Source organism: Gavia stellata, chromosome 2 (assembly GCF_030936135.1).
Source record: "Gavia stellata isolate bGavSte3 chromosome 2, bGavSte3.hap2, whole genome shotgun sequence".
In the NCBI taxonomy this organism is placed as follows: domain Eukaryota; kingdom Metazoa; phylum Chordata; class Aves; order Gaviiformes; family Gaviidae; genus Gavia; species Gavia stellata.
In genome coordinates, this window is record NC_082595.1 from 85,886,682 (window position 1) to 85,902,534 (window position 15,853).

A 15,853-nucleotide genomic window follows, 5' to 3' on the forward strand; every position below is an offset into this window, starting at 1 on the left:
ACTTCCAGTGTGCCAACACCGTACCTTCATATAAGGGATGAAACATGTTCTACGCATTAAAATGTTGACTTTTTTTCACGATTTGTTTTTGCCTGTTACTTATCTTAATTTCACATTCTGTCAATCAGTTTCTCCTTCAACTGCAAAGAAACAATACATCCTTTACCCTACAGACCTTGACTACCTACAAACTGGCATCTGTTCAATCCCGTTTGCATTATACAGTGTATAATTTTACATTATATCCCTCAGTGTTGAGGGAAGGGGAATGATGGGGGATCGATGAAGGCTTGTTCTTCTATTAAACAGCTGAGCAACCTCCCACTGGGACTGGGGCTCTGCCTGCCTCTGAATCTGATGTAAATCCCTCTACACCCACACTTACTTTGATTTTGAATGGCTGTTTCTGGTTAGTTTAATCCTATTCCTAATCAATTTAAGATAAACAATTAGAAGTTTAACTGGAATTTCATGGCTCTTAACTGTCATTAAAAAAAATTTAAACCAAATTGTATGCTAACACAGCATTTAGACTGAACAATGGAGCCTTGGTTGTGGCTTTCAATTTTTGTGCTTTGTGGAGCCGATAGCTGCTGAGAGACACAGTCGGACTTCTCAGTTTCTTATTTTCCAAGGCATACCTAAACTAGAGCTTGCAATGGAGCTATAATTCTTCTGGGACATTGGGACAGTAATGCCAGTACAGAGATAGAAGTGAAAGCTACTCCATTCACCACAATTCTAATGACTTACAAGATGGTGTGGTTGTTACAAGTTGCTTGTGTCCATGTGTTGCTTTCTATGATCCAGGTCGCTGGCACAAGGAAGAAAATTATATCTTCCTCTGAATACCTTGTGTGAGCTAGGCAAGGCAAAACTTGAGCTGGCTTTTACAGCTTCAGAAGGAAATACCATGAAAAATTGAAATCTCCTGCAGCAGCATTAGCTTGGCTGCATTGCCAGTCCTTTACAACTTGTGACATACATTGAGCATAGATAAAGCTATAAATCTCTGTTCTATGATTTAAAAAGAAAATTGATAAATCTGCTATTTTCATCTGATGTAATTTTAACTTTTCATTCAAATATTTGTTCTACATTGACTGGCTTAAATATTCAAAATTATATTTAACTTTTTTTTTAATGTAACATGGATGGATACAAATATGCATATATAAAACAGAAGTATCTTTGTGTGTGCTTTTTATTGTAGGTATGTGTCATGTGCATTGGGATGCCCATATGAAGGAAACATCATACCAGCTAAAGTGGCAGAAGTAAGAGTGAACTTCTGGCTTGTCTTTTTAATTAATCAAAAATACGTTTTAAAATGTCTATAAGTAATGTTCTCTACCTAATCCTATAAAGATCTTTAATGGATAAAATTTAAGGAAAACAAACACAAAACATAGCTAATACTAAAACTGGGTTCATGACCTGACTCAACCATATACAGTCAAATCTAAGGAAAATAGTATGTTTTGATTGTTATCAGTCATGAGGAAAAAATATTATATGCCATTTCCTCCAAGAAGGTAAAGAAATGCTTACGGAAATACACTCAAGCACATATGTCAGTGGACGATGTTGTACGAGATGATTTCCAGCACAACCTCTTGCAAAGGGTATCTGCTTTTAAATCCACTTTATGTGGACATAAACATAGTGTGCTGTCAGCTGTTAGAGCCACTGCTACAACATTGTGCTTCTGGAGAGTGTCATGTGATTGACACATGAACCAAAACTCATCCCCAACATGATTTCCTATGACTTAACTTGCTCTGCTGCTATGTTGGAAGAAGCTGCACCTTCCCTCCCCGCCCCCTTTTCCCATTCAGGATAAAGGAGAAGAAAGTCCAGCTTAGTCCAGCCTTTTTTTCCAGCAGAGAAAGAGATGAGTGAAACATGAGTGTTAAATTTTGCAGGAAGGCAAAGAGGGCATGAAAGTTGAAATGGACAGTAGAGAAGAAAGTGGAGAGAATTCAAGAGTCACAAGGCAGAACACGCTGGCCTTCCTCCTACAGAAAGGCTTGTCTTCTCTGTTACCCTTAATCACCTTTTGGTGATCTAGCAAAATCTCCAAACCACTTTTTTTTTTCTTTGTAGCACTAGCAGCTAGTCAACATCTGTCTGATATATTGTGTGTATATTCTCTGTGTGTGGCTTTCAGGTTCTGTTCTCTTGCACCTTCTTCTAGTGTACATTCCAGATGGAACTTGTGATAATACTTTTCCCACAGCAGCCACATATACTCACACTCTGAAAAAAATAGCTAAATTGGAAGATACTCAGTATTTCTAAATTAATTGGGTTTAATATGAAGTGAAAGTTAGAAGTGACACAGCTTTAGTTAGAGCAGTGATGACAGATTCAGCTGTGCTGTTGGTAAATTGCTTACTGCAATGTCATGTTCCCCAACAGGCTTCTTTCCATGTGTTGCTTGTTTTTTAACTACTCTCCTTGCACAGAGTTCCTTTTCAGTTTGCCAGGGGGAGTGCTACTTAATGTTCCAAACCTGCAAACTTTTACTCACACAGATATTTTATTTTGCCTTCATCCTAGTAAGTGTCTTCTTGTGTACCTGTACACCATTGTGTATGTGTTTTAAGAATAAAAGCTGCCTCATTAAAGTTATTGAGGCCCTGATTCAGCAAGCACTGATGTTTATATAGAAGCATCTGATTAGCTGTTCATGGATTTTACATAAACACATACACTCATCCTTTGCTGAATCAAAATTACAAAAACTACTGGCTGTGTTGCTAAACCGTTTCAGAGAGCTGCCTCGCTGGCCATCATCTTTCTTGGGATAGGAGTGTGTGACTGTCGTCACTGTGCATTGCAATCAGCAGCTATGATTGAAAGGTTTAGACTGTTTCTTCTGCAGTCACTGACAGAGACTTTTTTTTTTTAAGCAAAAGATTTTTTAACTGAAGCAAAACCAATTAGGAGAGGTGGCTCATTAACCAGACTACATGCATTTCTGGCTTACTAGGTACATAACTGTTTTACACATAGTCATCTAGTGAGTGCAAACTTCAGATGCCTTCAGACTTCTAGAATCCATCTGGTACATCCATATGATTCTTTATTTAAAAAAAAAAAACATTTCTCATCTATTAAACTGCATAGTCCTTTTCTATCACTCTGTTTTTTCTTGAAATGGAGTCACTATTTAACTATTTATCAACCTGTGAATTTCAACCTTAGGCAAATAAGACTTGAAAGTTGTTGGAAGCACGGTATAACATCCTTGAAGCCAGTTGTGTTATCCATTGTCTTCCAGTCCTATACTTGGCTGTTTTTATCTTTCTGCCTGCTTCTTTCTCTCCTTAGCTTGCTTTTAACCTAGAGCAGTGAATTCATTTAAGTAGTATCCAGCATACAGGCTGATCAGGCTACAGAAAATGTGCCTACTCTTATTTGAATGCTGTTGGATTATTACAAAGTTTCCCTTACAGCACAAGGACTGCAGTGTGTTTTTATGTTGTTATTTGCTTAAAATCATCAGTAACTCCATTATGACCTTTATATTCAGCTTAAGAGTGTAGTTTTAGATATTATTTCCAGCAACAGGATAGTTCACATGCCTAAGGGGTTGCAGTGTTGGGTCACCAACTCCCATTTTGATCAACGCTTGGTGTCAGGTCAGTGCTCCCAAGGGGAGTAGCACAAAACTCACGCATAGTAAAACTGCTCAGTGGTGCAGAACACAGCCCTGTTCAATCAACAAAGCTGCAAGCTGGTAATCACGTTCTGAGTACACTGACAAAACAGTTTGTTCTCTTCTCCCCCACCCTCCTCCCAAAAATCCACATTGAAAACTTACAAAACTATAACTAATGGGCTGCCTCCTACTATGGTAGGGTAGAAAATCCAATATGAAAAACTCCCATTCAGCTTCCAAGCATGCGCATTCTTGTTAAAATTAAATGTAGATCTCTTTTTAAGGGTCAATTTAAGGTTAGATCATGACAAGTCAGTGATGATGCTCAGCTTGTTAGCAGTTTCCCCCTCTCTTCTTTCATCTTTCAGAACTTTATTTTCAGAAGCTGAAAGACCGAAGGACTGAGCCTGGGAAAGTGAATACACCGTGATTTCTAGCAGTTTATATGGTCTCTTTGTCATCACTAAAATGCTCATCTAGAAAAACTTTGAATCATGAATGAAAAAGAACATGAGAAAAAAATGCAGTCTGCTTCTTTTACCCTGATCTTAAAACAAAAACTGAAGTTTGGGGATTAACTAGAGATAATCTACCACTAACTGCAGATGATCTTTTTTTTTTTTCTTACAAAAGTAGTCCAGTTAAAACACCTGCCCTGTGTTGATGATTTAAAAATATGCTGCAAGATAGAATCTTTTTTGCATTCTGGTGAATGTCCCTTTCGTAAAGTGTATATTGAATTTATGTTGATGCGAACCAGGGCTCTTTGACTTTAAAGCACAAAGAGTTTTACTACCTTTGCAGTAGTCATAGCATTTCCAAGCTTTAAGCAGAATGATTCAGACTACTTGAAGTTCTTTTTCAGCTGTTCTTTGAATTAAGTGAACAGCAATATTAATCCAGCACTTCCGAGACTGCTGGTGCAGCACTTTGTCAGCTTCCTCAGACATATTCACAGCAATCCCACTGATGAAGTTCTGGAATTGCTTTAACAGCAGAGTGCAGTGCAACTGAAGATGTCTTGGAAAAAGGTCATATTTTTTCATTTCTAAACAGTTAATTTCCAGATTGGGATTCCATTCCTGTGGAGTGGCCTTTTGGGATTGCTAATACACAGTGGGGAATGCTAAAGGGGACAAACATACTCAGCAACTGAAAATAAGGTGAAACCCTTTCCAAATAAATTCAACAGAACTAAGATGGAAAGATTCTACATTCAATTTCTAAAGCAATATTTTTGGTGCAAACATAATTTTGTGCTTCTGAGCGTCTCTCTCCATACAGACATTACAAAGCCAGACCTCAAATCTCTTACTCATACAAAGAACTCCTCAGAGGTGTAATTCCAGAAACATTTAGGGCTCTACTTACATAAGAACTATTTGTATAGGGTTTTTTTGGTATTAAGAAAAAATTTAAAACTTAAAGACTAGAATGTTAATGAAGTTACAGTTTTGCTTTGTTAGTATTTTAATGTTTGATTTCATGAAAAGCAAGCAAAATTATTATTAACTACAACATGTTAAAACTTCAGTTTTCATTGATGGTTTCAGTGCCAAGAGAAAGCAAAATCAGGCTGCTTCTTAATTATTTATTGTCTTAGTTCAGCCATGTGCTTAGCTCCGTGTAATAAGCAAACAAAAGGGCAGGTCTTTACCCTGCACAACTTGTAAGCTGAAAAGTACATGAAGAAAACCAAACAGCTGGGAAATCCCCAGAGAGAGGAAAACGTTGGGAAAGGGCTTGACAGAAACTTAATTCATAGCGTGAAATCTTGCTTATTTGGATTCTGTGTCAAAAAGTCAAAAAGTCAAAAAGCAAGTTTCTGATGGATGTGGCTTGGTTGGTTATTCCATGTACAGAAGCAGAACTATCAATTTAAAATAAGAGGATCTATGGGATGTTCTTCTTGGGTGACAATTTTCAAGAATGAATAGAGGGTTTCTGATACATAGGTCCACCTCAGTGGGTCAAAACCTGAAACCTGTACAGAAGTGTTTCCTTTTTAATGTATGTTCTTGACCCTGTTTTATATTCTTACATCTTGACCTTTTCATGTTTCTCTGTTTCTAATCAGGTATCTAAGCGGCTGTACAGTATGGGCTGTTATGAAATCTCTCTGGGGGACACAATTGGTGTGGGGACTCCTGGAAGTATGAAAAGAATGTTGGAAGCTGTTATGAAAGAAATTCCTCTGAGTGCTCTTGCTGTTCACTGTCATGACACGTATGGCCAGGCGTTAGCCAATATCCTCACAGCCATACAGGTAACTCAGGTTCTCATATCATAGATAAGATAGTAATAGTCTTAGTTTAATTCAAATGCACAATTTTAAAAAATTCCATCCTTAAAGAAATTACTAGAAAAGGAAAGAGGCACTCACTAAACTTTCAGAAAGTTGGGTTGTCTACAGGTGTTACTGCTGCTGCTTTTGCAAGAAAATTTCAATTCTTATCTACTTATAGCCTTCAATTCCATACAAAATCACTAAAAACCAGTGGTGATTATTATATTCCATTGATTTTGGATGAATGAGGGAGATAAAATACAGCTTTTTTCTGACGTCTCAGATTCCACTTTTCTTAGGAACATCTGTATGTTCATTGTTCACTAAACTAAACTCTCTATTTTGCAGAGGTGTCTCAATATAAAATAGAATAATGCATAATTACATCTTGATTTCAGATGGATAAATCTAAATTATTGATAATTATGTACACAGGCAGAGTGGTATAGATAATTTTATCACTGTTAACATGGCTTCTGTATGCTTTTTTGCTTATCAATTATACCTTCCAAATAAGATCAGCAACAACTTTATATCCTGTTTAATCTTCTTTCAAATCTGTGGCTAATAATAAGAAATAGTTAATTTCCATAAGAGATATTTTCCCTTTGTGTTTATATATTTTTAAGAATAGGACAGAGTACAAGAAACAGACTACAAGTTCTAATGTAGTTTTTGTAAAGATACAATCTTGAAAAATATCTTAATGTGTACAGGCATTCCTAAGGAGACCTATTTTTACTAAATGTTACAGAATCAAAAGCTGTTTACAAATCATAGGCCTTTATTGTTGTATTTTATACTTAATGGCATCTTCTGCTTCCTTGCAATTCAGGCAGCCATTTTGAAGCTCGTCTTTCCTTTGTCCTGACTTGTTATTTTGGCAGAGCTCCTATTATGTTGTTTAGAAATAACAGCAGTGTGTTAACAGTATTAGTGATATAAGCAACAAGAAGGAAGAGGGAAATGGTTCAATATGGGAATCTCTGCAGGTATTTGATTAAATACTGAATGGCAAAATCTGGTAAAAAAGGTTCTAACTTTTACTCACAGTGTTCACTATTGACCCTTACTCGCTTTTACTGTTGCAAATGTGTGTGTATGTACCATGGGATAAATAAATTGCTAATTTCACAGTTAGCTTCAGTTGCAGATGTAATAGCTAAAAGCATGAAAACCCCTGAGCATGGGAGGAGTTCGCCATAAAAATACTTGAAGCATTGTTTTGCAAATCCTTCCTTAAAATAATTGCTGTCAGGGTGCCTACTAAACACTGAACGATGGCTATGCTTTGTTAACTCCAGTACTTGTTGTAAGTGATTCTTGTCTCAGGTCTACCTCCTGCTCCTCTATTTTTATTTACTTCTTACATCAACTGTCTAAGAGTTAAAGGGGGAAAAAAGCTTTTAGGTACTTCATGTGCAATTCAGGCTAATTAACAAGTAAATTCAAGAGAGCAACAGACCTAAAAAAAAGTCCCTATGCAGCCTTCTCAGATTTCTGGGAAGCCAGGGGTGCCTGAGACCCACCAGAAAACTTCCCTGTGTGCTCAAGTTCTGCTACAGTGCATGTCTAAAGGTGCGGTGTTTTTGGCTGAGCTGAACTTGTCATAGATTTTGCCAGAAGTCCTTGATGAAGCAGGCATTACACAGTCTCTCTGACTGGCTTTCTGCAAGCAGCTCCTTGGCTCGCTCTAAAGGTAGGTCCCCAGGCTCTTGGATCCTCAAATGGGGCCGATACGTCACAACATCCTCTCCTGCCTTTGGTCGAAGAAACGAGGCAGCTAGTGGTGCATTACAGCTAAGCAATACCACTTCTAAAACAAGGCAGCTTTTACAGGTCAGCCGGATGGTAAAGTGCCAAAGCCAGTGGACCATAGTGCCCAGCTCACTTCTAGCCCCTGCTGTCAGGCTTGCCTGTGCTTTCCTCTCTGCCAAAGAAACACGAATGGCAAAGTACTGGAGTGAAACCCCTTTCCTTCAGCTCAGCAGTTCGTTTCATAGACCAGACTCTCCACAGATGCAATTCCTTACCCTTCCTCCTTTATGGGTCTCTGCGACCGACACAATATTTCATCGGGAGTGAAAGGTGTTTGAGGGGTTATAGAAATAACAGGCTACGGTTATCGTTTGAAAACAATTTTAAAGAACATTCAGCAGGCAAATTGCACTCTTCCTAAGACAGTGCAAACTACAACCTCAGGCTGAGTACTATTGTATTGTATACTGTATTTCCTAAGAATTAATGAATGACAGCTGGAAAGCCACAAATCACTCTACACTAATTCAGGCATTGCTTCGATGGGAGATCTCCTAGGAGTGGAAAGTGGTGCTGGTGATTCAGTAAGTGATTTTTTATACAGATCGCATTGTTCCATGCAGGATTATACTACCCAGAGTATTTTCTTTTGTTTGGGGCTGATCCAAAGTCATCTAGAACTGACAGGCCGTATCTGTATAAGAAATTAGCAGGGAAGTAGTCTTGTATTTTTAGTATTCAGTTTTATGTGTGTTGTTTTAGCGAAAGGATAGGTAGTGAAAGATGGGAGAGAGATTAGCCAACTTTTAACGGATAAGTAATTTTTTAAGTTGTTGAAGTGAATAATATAGATAGAAAGCATTGCCTAGAGAAAGGAAATTCACTTTCTTTTATGAAGACAATCTGTATAAAAATGTGAGGAACATGAAGCGATGCTTCAGAACAAACCAGTAAACATTTAAAGTAGAAACATGACTGGCTTTTGCTTAAAAGGTTTAATATTAGAATATCAGAGTATACAATTTACCAAAAAGACAAATTCAGAAGGTGGAAGGTGATGTGGCAATCTAGTTAGAGGTTGTGGTGTTTTGAGTGAAATTACATATGTGGGTTAGCTAATGTGACAAACACAAAATGTAGCTAAAAGAAGTAGTAAAACATTTATAGGAAATTGTTACAGACCTCCAAGGAAGGGTAAAAAGATGGGTCAAGAAACTTCTGTGCTGGAGAGGCCCCAATAAGGGAGACCATTGATCTGGCGACATTTGAGTTACCTTGACAATTGACTCCTGTATCATGTACAGAATGGGTAAGAAAGGGAAAGTTTTTTAATGGAAGTGATACAGAGCTCTTTTCTTGCATAGCTTGTGTAGTTGCCAGAAATAGCTTTGTGTTTTCACAGCACATATCTGAACATGAGAAAGAATATGCAAAGAGGCAAAGAGGAGTTTTGGCCAACAGTGATACCTCAATGAATGAAACAATCAAATGGTAATCCCATAGAACTTTATAAAATTCAAATTGCTATCATAATTTATTAATATAAACTGATCCCTGTACCACTGGGATCAAATCCTAAATTAGAGAAAACAAGAATAATACTCTAATGACTTACAGGGAGCGAGGATTTTTACCACCTTGTGTAATAATTTCCACCTTATTGAACACAATGAGATGAATGAGATTGATGATTTGCCAAATGAAATTACTTTTTATTAGTGCTTCCTTTTTCCAGAAAACAGGATTTTTGAAAGAAAATCCACACTACAGTACCAGAAACAGAATTTAGCAAGCCTCTAATTAAATTTTTGAGGTTGAGACTGCAAAATCCAAATTTGTGAATACAGATTTTCATTACAAACATTATAATATATCCCCTTACAGAGAGTTTAAAGTATTTAATAATATTTCATTAATGTATTTAAGATCCTTGAATTTTAAAGATGAAATAAACTTTTTTTTTTTTAAAAAAGCCAAATAGAAATGGCTGGCTGCTGAACTCTTCCCGTCATCACTTAACTAAATAGATTATAGCCCCTTTGGTGCATGCTGGAGAGACTAACCAACTTGCATATTTTTGTGGCTCCAGTTTACTTCTGTAGTAAGGACTAGATTCACCAAAGGCAGTCACTGTTGATATGGCTAAGTTTTAAGTGCCAGAACCAGGAGAGGAATCTGAACATAGATGCTGAAGTTCATGGTTTATTATTTCACAAGGATCATTGTGTTACCGGAGTAGAGTTCACAACAGCCCCCAAGCTGAAATGCTAGAGCCTAAGTTAAGCAACTGAGAAAAGTTTGTGTTTAAAATTCCCCTTTTCCATGATTCTTACAAGCTTACATGTGAAACCTTAGGTGAGATGAATTTTCCACCCAAAACCATCTCCTAGATGTAAGTACCTGGCTTGTCCTTTTTTTTCCAAACACAGGATTTTCTGGTTTTGGCAGTTTAGCTTTCCTGCAGTAACAGGCTGTCAAGACCCCTTTCAGCTAGTGGTTAGAGACCAGCTAAGATGTCATGTCCATGAGTTGCTTGCTGCTAAGGAGCCTCAGTGGGGGATCCCCCTCCTTCACTTGGAAGTGGCTTTAAACCTGAAACTCTTGTGCTTGGCCCCTGCCTGAGCTACCCTGCAGCAGCACTGCAATTGCGCTTGCTCCCAGTCTTGTACCTCCCTGATTCTCATCCTCATCCTCACCTGCTGGCTTGACTTACTGGCTTAACCTCAGACCTGGCTCATCACTAGGGACTTGCTGGATGAGCACTGGACTGTGGCTGATCTTGTTACTGTCTTCAGACCTGATCTTGACTTTGAATTGCTGACTTGACTTTCTGGCTCCGTTTTGGTGAGGTTGCATCCGCTGCCTGCCTAGCTGTGACTCTTGGCTCCTCACTTGCCTTCCTTTATGCAGCAGTCTGCCTGAGACAGTCAAGTATTTAGAGGAGGGACTAGCAACCAATATCTTGAGCTTTAAGGATGGCTGTGAATGGCAGATAGTGGAGTTGGTGCTGAGCTGGCAGATACAGCAGCTGTGAGTTAGCAGGGGTAATGTGCTTTGATCTTGGAGCTCAGGGGGAGGCTTTGTCTTGCAGAGAGGCAAGATATTGCCACTCAGTTAAATTCAGAAAGCATTTACTGGTATCTGGGTGTACATAAAGCCCTAACAGTTCTGCACTGGGAACTTTGCTGGGGAAAAAAAGAGTCCAAAAAGTCAGCCTGAGGAATTGGTGTCTGTGTCTGAGGGGTATCATGAACTTCAACATCTCTTTTAGGTGCCAGGCTACTTTCTTTGCCATTCTCCTCTGAGGTTTTTAGACCTGTATTTCTGGGACTAACTGACCTAAAAGAATATACCCATAATGATGAATTTCCAAATAAATACAGAATCTGTAAGAATATTTCTGTACTAGAAAATTCACTTAGCATTTGTATCCTGCAGTCAGTTCTTTCATGTTTGGTTTGTCCAACTTACTTTAGTAGATGTCTACAAGGATGCAAGGCTCATGTTAGCTTATCCCAGTGAATGACTAGTATGTACAGCTAGAAGCCGTGCAAGTTAGAGTAGCTGAATAGAACAGAATAGTGTTAAAAAAGAATAATGGTAAAATGTCATGAAGGTACGGATAGCAATGGTGGGAGGTCAAATAGGAAGAAGGCAAATACATGTGTATACTAGTTACATATAAATTGTTCTAGGGTTTCTGGTGGTGATTTGTTACCTTTTTACTGAGTTATGCATATACACATGCATACAATCATAGTTCAATCTTTTGATTTAAAACAAAGCAACAGGATAATTTTTTGAAGTACAATTTTACAAAACTTAATGTTGTAAGCACATTTTCCTTTGGTTTAGTTTAAATGAGCTTTGTGTCCTGATTTCTTTTTTATATTTCATTTCCAAACAGATGCAAACTTAAAACCAGCAGTTTCTCCTGGATTTATCTTGAAATTCCCCCTCTTTCATAATTTTAATGCAAAGCCATGGCTGGGCTGTGATGTTTTGGATGGTTGCTTGGATAGGGTAACAAAATTAAGAGAGATTTTAAAACTAGATGAGCTTTGTTAGAGAGAGCAATGAGGACATGAGATAAGTAAAAATTACACAGTAAAACTAAAAATTCTTGGTACCCTGATTCTCTAAATATGAAACAGCAATCAAAAAAATCCACAGCATGCTGAGTAACAAAACAAAGACTTTAAAAGAGAACAAAGAAAGCAGGATTAAATTAAAGGGTCATTAATTCAGGTATGCACATTTATTTATGTGCTGATATAAATGGTCAATTTTGGAGGGTCAAAATTTAGGACTGCTTTTTATCTGCCTACAGTCTAGGTTTAACCAACATCTGAATTTCTTCACTTTCTCCCTGTAAAATAGAGAACAAAGTGTATGCACAAACCTTGAATAAAGATTTAAATTCTTCTGTCCTGTCTCCCAGCTTTATCTACCATTGACTCCTATGCATTATGTTCATCATTGGTGGTTCAACTTCTTCCTAATGACTATTGGCTACAGTCGTGGTGGGATTATAAATTTATTTATACATCTACATCTCTCAACTCCTATCTAACTCATTAGCAACCTAAAATTGGACATTCAAGACGGTGTCAAGAAAGAAGGAAAAAAAAAAAGACACCTAATGATTCTTTATTTGTAAGAAATGGTCTTTTTAATTCCCTGCAAAGCACAATGATTCAGAGCTGTAGTGTAGTAGAATAAATTGACACTTCTGTTATAGGGTAGGGAAGATAGATAAGCAGCCATGAAAAAGTGTGAAGCTTTGCATGTAGTCATTGTGCTAGACTTGAGCTACAAATTTCTCATGGAGCAGTGAATGTGAACTTCTTAGCTGAGGAAAGCAGTCTAGCCATATTTGTCTGTTGCTACACAAATAAAAAAATACTGGTTTGGGGGAGTTATATAGTAATTGAGGAAATGAACGTGTATTATTTACATCTAAACTGATTTTTAACAGAGCAAAAATAGTTATGATAGTTAAAATTCCAACACTGTACTAAAGACAGGTTTTTTTACGCCAGTAGGGAGGTATTGTATGGAATTAATGAGGTACAGGAGGCAGGAACAATAACATTTTGGCTTGTCTTTTCCTGTTTCAACATGTCATTGTGCACATTGATTTTCTTCAATTTTTATTTGTAAAACAGGAATAAGGCTCATCTCTTTTAGTTTGTGAAGTGCTAAACAAAATCTACAGAGGAAGAGCATTGGACAAGCACAAATTAATTTTATGAAGTCTAGATTTAAAATTTATTTTTGAAATTGAAGTTTAGAAACTGAAGAGATTTTAAGTTTGGTATGGAATGGAATTCTGAGATGAAAAAAGCTAAGGTGTATGAGTGGGCAAGTGACCAAAATACATACAAGCCCAATCAAATTATCTGAGTTCGGTGACACTCCATTTCCTTTCCCCTGCACAGCCTGGCACTCTGAAGAATTTATGGAGCACAATGCGAGGGCAGGAAAGACTTGTTGTATGAAACATGCATGTATTTTGGGATCTTGAAAAAAATGTTAATATTTTTGCATTCCTATTTTGAGAAACATGTAGGAATGGAAAGGTTTCAGCAGACCTCACAAGTTTACTTTCTCTGCTGTTCACAAAGATATGCTAGGAAGCTGCAGAATACTTAACAGAGATCTCCAGAAACTACTTTCAAGGTTCAAGATAGGGAAACATTAGAAAACACAGCTTGACTGAGAATAGCTGTACGGGATTCAGGAAGGGCTGGTCATGCTTCAATATTTTGCTGGAATTCCTTGAGGCAGTCACTGCCAAAGAAGACAAAGGATATACAGTGGCCATCATATGCTTTGATTTTTCAGAAAACAATTTACAGTGTTCTGCACTGGAAGTTAATATTAAGGCGTGGAGGCATGTAATAAGTGGAAAGTTGGCTAAATGACAGGAAACAAATGGAGTTATGAAACGGAATTTCTTCAGGCTGGAAAGCACCCATGAGCAGGGTTGTGGAAGTATTGGCCTGGGGAACCCAGGTTTTCCTGCTTAAATGAATAATTTGCAATACCATAATGCTCATGTTAAGGGCAATTGTTCTAACTTGTAGAAATTAAACTTTTCAAATTTTAGATTTCTGTTGTGAGAAACAGGATAGCTAGCACAATTTGTAAGTGTAAATCTGTGTAATATTCTAAAACATGCAAAAGAAGAAGTTTGGGATCAAAAGTAAGAGTATAGGAATACACATAAGTTTAGGTAAAGCAAGAGATTATTTACTACATCATGCTTGTCCTTTTAAATAAGGGTCTTCCTAGAGCTTTCTACTTTTGGATTTCTCTAGGAACTAATTAATCCTGGGCACTTACCAGGTATTTTCTGGGCTTGAAAGTGTAAACAATACTTTTGAATTATTTGTCAGCAAACTAAAAGAGCTGTTAGCAATAACACAAAATTCTTTAGAAAACATCAGTTTGCGTTTTTGTTTCTGTTTCCTTTTATTCCCTTTTCCTCATAGAAACAACATAGCACTTAGGTAAAGCTAACAATTAAAAAAATCAGATGTTTGATCTGAAGGAGTACGTGATATTAGGAAAGAAAAGAGTGAGCAGAATTCTTTAAGACTGAAAGCTAACAAGACAGAGGTGAAAAAGACTGTGTATTTGAAAGCAGATAAGTTAGGGGGAAAATGGCAGGTGAATTGTGAAAAGGTACCAGACTGCAAGGTTTCTGTGAAGCAAAGTTAAAAAGAGGGTGTGTGCTTTAGGAAAGCAGAAAAACACTTGCGTTTTATCAAATAATATTGCTACTATGAGCAGTCAGCTAGTTACTTTTGTAAGTGAAAAAACATACTGCGCAAATGAATAAATCAGACCTACATATGGAAAGAAAATGAAAACATAGGCATTCATACTGAAAATCGGAGAGACGTTTTCCAGTATTTTCTCTGTTCTTTCTTTTTTGTCTTTTTATAGGTACTGGTTTTACATTGTTGCCTGCAATTTCAGCAAAATAAGAAAGCAAGCAAATGAACAGGCAGTACCACTCCTGCTCTTTTCTCAGATCAGTACAAAAGTAGTAGCAACCCTGTTTTTATTGCTTTCTGCTGCTTTTTGCAGGATGTGCATAGTATGCAATTGCTGAGGAGCTGAAAGTTTTTGACCTTTCTCCCTGTGCTTCAGAAAAACTTGATAGCCTGATAGTTCACAAATAAATTCCTCATTGCTATTATTACAACTGTTACACTCTTACTAGGAAAAAAATTTAAACAGGAGACTTTGTGTAAAGATTTTTACTTTTTGAACTTTTTAGGATAGGAAAGGGAATATATTTGTTATTGTATACTGAAATCACAGCCAGAGTTCCTGAGGCAAAGATGTATTTACACGCATGTACCAATAGGTAGCCTGTATGTTTTTGTGGGTTTTGGTTTTTATTTTAGATGAAACTTAGTATATTGTAAATTATTAACAAATAATAGAAACTTACATTATTCTAGCTGCCTCTAATATGATGATTGAATTTCAGAAGCTTTCAACCCTAGTTACTGAACCAACAAACCTCAAGTCTAAGTCTGTTTCAGGATACTAATCAGACAAAGAGATCCTTCATCAGTTATAGATTATTCTCGTCTCCAAATTCCCTCACTAGAGCTGACTCGGAGCAGTAAACACAACTTCCCTTTGGCTTACAATCAAACCTCAACTGTCTTTTAAAACATTTTTAAACCTTGAATTTCTCATGCAAATCTACGCATCTCTTTTTATATCTCTGCAAGTTCATATAGATTTATCACCCTAGGTCTAAATGGAATATGAATGGAGAAATCACTGCAGCAACTAGAGAAATAAAATCTGAAGTGGTTTTAGTTTTCTGTCCTAAAGCCAAAGATAATTTCTGTACTAATAGCATTGAAGCTGTGGATTTATAGAAAGAATTAATTTGGCCCAAATATTCTATGTTCTTTTCTCTTTTTCTGTGCTTGCATCCTCCTTGCATACTTCTACTTTTTTCTTGAATGCCATTTTATTGTATCTTTCCTAATCACGTCTTAAATGCTTTCATTTCTGAGTTTCCCATCCTGTAAGTGGCGTTCAGTTGCACATTTGATTCTTCACTGTCAGTGGTACATTCCAATTTCAGCTTCATTGATCATTTTCTG

At 37.1% G+C, this 15,853-nt stretch overlaps 1 protein-coding gene across 3 annotated transcripts in view; it reads left to right on the plus strand.

The window, feature by feature from the left end:
* Positions 1–15,853, plus strand: part of HMGCLL1 (3-hydroxy-3-methylglutaryl-CoA lyase like 1) — an 84,887-nt gene that overhangs the window by 45,443 nt on the left and 23,591 nt on the right. For 2 of the 3 annotated variants that reach the window (XM_059834589.1, XM_059834594.1), the window contains 2 exons: positions 1,214–1,277; positions 5,745–5,933. In XM_059834589.1, the coding sequence (XP_059690572.1) occupies positions 1,214–1,277; positions 5,745–5,933 (253 nt within the window). The remainder of the gene's footprint in view (positions 1–1,213; positions 1,278–5,744; positions 5,934–15,853) is intronic. The other variant, XM_059834595.1, reaches the window with a different exon arrangement.